Below are 5544 nucleotides of genomic sequence, written 5' to 3'. Positions count from 1 at the left end.
ATCTAATCATTTTGAGGTCTCATCAAGACCTACCCAACTACCAAATATCAAGTCAGTCCATTTAAGCCTTCTCAAGTTATCGTGTTTACAGACACACACACACACACACACACACATACACGAACGCCTCTGAAAACATAACCTTCTTGGCGAAGGTAAATATACTCACCATTTTATTACACCATTCAAGAAAGTCAGTACAACGCTAGTGTTCTTACAACTTACTCTGCAGTACAACATGTATTGTATGAGCGACAAAAGCTGCAGTACCAAGGCCAGCTACCAGAAGGCGCCCAGCGCTCTATTGCAAAGTCACCATAACACACATCATATATGCAGAAACACAAACACACAGAGATACACACACACACAACACACACACACACACACAAAGACCGATATTTAATCATAGACTGGTACATACAGGTAGTTAGGTTCCCAACTTGTCGCATAGAATCAAAATTCAGCCAGCTATCTATATGTTGACCTTTAACTTGGCGCATCAGGTCACTCACTGTCACAGTGCAATATTCAAACGACTCAGTTTGCGGTTCTTGAACCAAGTTTGAACATGATCGTTCGCCATTCCATCGACCTTGTAGAGGTCCCTCTACCGAATCCGAATCTCCGAGGCAAGCAGCTTGTCGCCACCGAGGATGGGATGAACTACACCGCCTACGATGTCTTTCTCCAGCCGGGCGAGACGGTGTGTCTGACATCGCCCCCCTCCCCCCTCCTGAACCATGTGTATTACTGCGTGTCGGGTAGTGGGACAGGCACGGCGTCTAACGGGCGAGTGTACGAGTTCGCTCCTGACGTTGTCGTGGCGTTTTCATCCGGTATAACCTGTACGGTAAGCACGTTATTTCAATAAAGCATTCATATAGGATATAGGGTTGCGAGTGTGCATTAGTGCAATCCTAATATTTCAATTTTATTAAGAATAGTCAACATAGCAGGGGTACATAGTATTCCTCAATTGTGTGGACTTTACATTATTATTTAGTATAAGAAACGCACAAGACAATTACATACAGAGTGGGGCATGAAACAAAAGAACACTAGGTCTGCATTTGGCTATTGTACAGTCTGATTGTGCAGTGGAGGAACGAGTTATACAGTCTGTTGGCTGTGTGGCTGCCACTGAAAACACCTGTCACTTTTTTTCTCGTTTACATTGACCACACTCCATTTGATCTATGTAAAAAGGCGATGATTTTAGGTGCTCTGCTATAAATATAGTATACATGTGTCCATTGTGGATTCACACTCCAATTTTTTTCAGTAAATTAACCTTAAATTTATGGCAGGCAAATTGACAGTCCCTGAGTCATGTATGCCCTCCGGCACCAGAGACAGGGGGTCGGTTTACTGAGGACTAAACCCACCTGCTACGATAGATCGCTAAGTCAACGACTACAAGATATTTATATACAAAATTGGCATTGCGATATTCAAAACAATTCCAAACTTTCCTTTCTTTCTACTCTGAACAAACACTATAAACAAGAAAACTACCTTTCAAATATAAAAAGACTTGACGTACGTAGCGCAATCACAAAACTCAGAATTGGCTGTCACAAACCTAGTATAGAAACCGGAAGATTCCATAAAATTCCCAATGACCAGAGGGTTTGTCCATTTTGTCCAGAGCTTATTGAGGAAGAATATCACTTTTTGATTGTGTGTCCTAAATACATTAATATACGCAATGCACTATACACTAGACTATCAGATTCTTTCCCAGCATTCACCACAATGAACTTGGAAAGAAAATTTAAATACATATTGACTTGTGACAACCCCTACATGCTATACATAGGAATATATATTAAAGACTGTGTGGATATTAGAAACTCCTCCAACGATTGTATAAGTTGATATCTTCTACTAGCTACCCACTTTTGTATTACATTAGCCTTATGAAAATGAAGTTGACATGTACTTGCTTAAGTTAGTAGATGCCATACTTTGTACACTGTACAATTGTTGCGCAATCAAGTTATTGTTAAACACAGAATGGGAGTCATCCTTACACTGAGAACCGACTACTGAAAGTTTGTTACAAGAACTGGCTTCTGTATGTCATGTAGCTGTTTCAAGCCACCGTACAAATGATTTTAGGTGCTCTGCTATGATTATAGTATACATTTGTCCATTGTGCATTCACACTCTACTTCTTTTCAGTAAATGAACTTTAGATTTATGGCAGGCAAATTGACAGTCCCTGTGGGAAAATGGATAAACATATGTTGAAATGGGGTCCACTATATGGTAAATTGTTAGACTGATGTATTGTTTGCAAATGTCTCTGGGTATTTATTTTCTTGTATGTGAACATGTCCTTTGTCTTTATTCTTTGAAAATTCAATAAAGATTATTTGGAAAAAAAAATTGACAGAACCTGAGTCATGTATGCCCTCCGGCACCAAAGACAGGGGGCCGGTTTAAGCTACGGTCACAACCCGCCGTACGTGCTTCTGCGTGCTGTCTACGTGCAAAAACGTGGGCAAACGTAGGGCATCCGTGCGTGGTGAGTACCGCCTCCGTACGGAATCCGTACGTGCGTCGACGCCACTCTTTCCCCACGTTTTCAGAAAAAAACGTAGCAGACGTAGCCTCAAAAAAACGGACGGACAAAAAGCACGTATGGCGGGTTGTGACCGAGGCTTTACTTAGGAACTAAACCTACCTATTGCGCGCGATAGATCGCTAAGTTAAACACAGAATGGGAGTCGTCCTTACACTGAGAACCGACTACTGAAAGTTTGTTACAGGAACTGGCTACTGTATGTCATGTAGCTGTTCTAAGTCTCCGTACAAATGTGACTTTTTGAAAATTTAGCAGAAAAGCTTCAAGGAATGTGAAGGAAAAAAAAAAGGTCTCCCGTGCCCTTATGCAGAGCGTAGGGGTGGTACCCATATCCATATCTGTAGCCCTTGGGGCTGGTCCACTGGTAGTGTTTGTGTGTTTGACCTTCCCACACTCTTTCTCATACGTGCTGAGTGCTAAGCAGAGAAAGAAGTGTGTACCATATTTAAAGTCTTTGGTATGACCCGGGCGGGGTTTGAACTCACGACCTCCCGGTTACAAAGCGAGCACTCTACCAATTGAGCTATTGCACCGGTTCTAAATAGATGTAACTACAGATAAAACATGTCAAATTTAAACGGAGAATTTACGGGGAAAACTGAATCATGAAATGCAGATACTAGAGAAGGGAACACCAACGCTAAACGCCGCTATTTGTCATCATTATGTGTGTCCTTGTCTTTTTACTCATTGTTCATTCTGTGCGTGTCCTTGCCATTTGGTCACTGCCCATTAAACATTGTCACTCTATCTGGGCCATAGGAAAAACAACGCCCTCTTTTTTATCAATCGTTAATCATTCTTTCTTATCTGTTTGTGTAATTCTGGAACATGGATCGTCTACATTATTATGTTTACCGAAGGAAAAAATATTGTATTTGCTCCATTTCTTCTTCTTCTTCTGTTCCAAACACTAACCTCTGACCTGGCCTCTTTTGTTGACGTCTGTCACCATGGTAACTGGTGTTGGGTTACATAATGTTGCAATTTCATAGTAGGCATTTAGACTCCTGTCACAATATACATGTATGCGAATGTGTGTGGGTAAGAATTAACAGAGCAGACCATATCCAAAGGTAAACATTATGCATTTGCTTTGCAAATGTTACTTTTCTAGTTTCACCATAATTTCACTATTCACCTTTCTGGCAAATTTTCAAAGAAAACTCATATTACGTTACATTCTTTTTCAACTTTTCCATCAAAATCACATCATTTTGATGTTCATTTGAATTTGACATCTGTTTTACAGGTTAAAGTCACATCTGGAGAAAAGCTCCGCCTCTTCTGCATCTTCTGTGATGACGTCGAACCGTCGGTTGATCGGGCCGTGGCTCGGTCTCTCTCGGAGATCGTCGGCACCGATCGGGACATCGACTGGGGCCGAGGGCACATACGAAGATTCCTGAGGAAGTCGGACGGTTTTCCGATCAGCGTTCACAACGCCAATGGAGAGGCTTCATCAGCTGATACAAAATATGGGATATGTTATAAACATCATGTTGAATCAGTATACTTTCTTAAAGGTACTCCTAGCATACATTATGCTATGATGTTAACCCTTGTCCTGCTGGCATTCCTGGCACAATATTTTTCAATAATTCCATGTCTTAATTAGATCATAGACCCCCATTTTTTTTGCCCTGCAGTGGCATAGTCACTTCCGCATTCGTTGCGTTTCTCTGCGGTGTGATGCGTTGCACGAGAAATACCCCCAAATCATACCTATACAGGGTGCTATATAGATGGTACTGTATGTGCCGCGCGACATATAGTGCGCACAGCAGGACAAGGGTTTTAATAGGGTAGCCTGGGTACCATCCGGATTTTCGCTCCACAACGCTCGAAAAAATCACACATTTTTTCGAACGTTGCGGAGTGAAAATCCGGATTAATAGCCTGGGTACCATCCGGATTTTCGCTCCACAATTTTTCGAACGTTGCGGAGCGAAAATCCGGATGGTACCGCGGCTATTAATAGGGAGCGTTATGCCTCAATGGAGTATCTGTAACTACGATTGCATTGAAATATTTTATAACTATTACATTTCATCCGATTTTCTTCCTTGCGTTGTAAAAGGAGTCTTAACCCTATCTAGACCGGGGGGGGGGCTAAAAGTGCCCGCGGCAACTTTGATGTCACATAGCGTCTGAACGGCTAAAGCTAGAACCGCCAAACTTGGTGACTTTTCCTAAAATATTGTTGGCAACAAATCTGTATCAGTGGAATAAGATTATGATTTTTCTTGTTGCCATGGCAACGGGTTTCTGACAGGCATTTTTTGCCAAATATAATAATTTCCATTTAAACAACAGAATTTTATGGGTTTTATGTCAAGTTACACATTGTTTCTAATATTAATAACATCACATATAATTATATGTAAATTTCATTATTAAAAATGCATAATTTATGCTAATTTGATGACGTCATTGGCCGAAATCCAAGATGGCGGACCATATCATTAGATCAGGTAAACACAGCTTATTTTCCTTAAAATTTCATCAATACTCCCATTTCTTTTTACAAAAAAGGTTCATATGAACGTCTTTAGTCTGTTTACAATGTATTTTAGGCTTTATCCTGAAAAAAAAACTATTTTTGAAAATTCAAGATTAATGATCCAAGATGGCGGATAGGTAATATATGCATGACGTCATTTTATGACGTCACCGGTGTTGCTATGGGCAACATAAGACTTAGTACATCCTAATATTCTGTCATAAACACTTTTTGGTGAAGTTATGTCGTATACTGTTTAGTTTTCAGGGAATAACCTATCTAGACGGTTTTGGCCAATAAAATCACATAATGACGTCATAATGACGTCATATTACGTCACAACAACATAAAAATTGTACATATGATAAATTTCTACTAGTACACCATCCTCTGAAAATTTGGTGGTCCTACGATATACCGTTCGCGAGTTCTGAGGGGGGGGGGCAGA

The 5544-nt window shown here is 40.6% G+C and overlaps 1 protein-coding gene across 1 annotated transcript in view; it reads left to right on the top strand.

Annotated features, from left to right (window-relative positions):
* Window positions 1-480: 480 nt before the first annotated feature.
* LOC109480072 overlaps window positions 481-5544 on the top strand; it is a 5513-nt gene continuing 449 nt past the window's right edge. The window contains exons 1-2 of the mRNA XM_019782221.1: window positions 481-853; window positions 3846-4119. Of these exons, the coding sequence (XP_019637780.1) occupies window positions 572-853; window positions 3846-4119 (556 nt within the window). The 5' untranslated portion in view covers window positions 481-571. The remainder of the gene's footprint in view (window positions 854-3845; window positions 4120-5544) is intronic.

This window comes from Branchiostoma belcheri, unplaced genomic scaffold (genome assembly GCF_001625305.1).
Source record: "Branchiostoma belcheri isolate BF01 breed outbred unplaced genomic scaffold, Haploidv18h27 scaffold5, whole genome shotgun sequence".
NCBI lineage: Eukaryota > Metazoa > Chordata > Leptocardii > Amphioxiformes > Branchiostomatidae > Branchiostoma > Branchiostoma belcheri.
The sequence above is the reverse complement of the archived record's forward strand: the minus strand, read 5'-3'. Positions and strand labels throughout refer to the sequence as shown.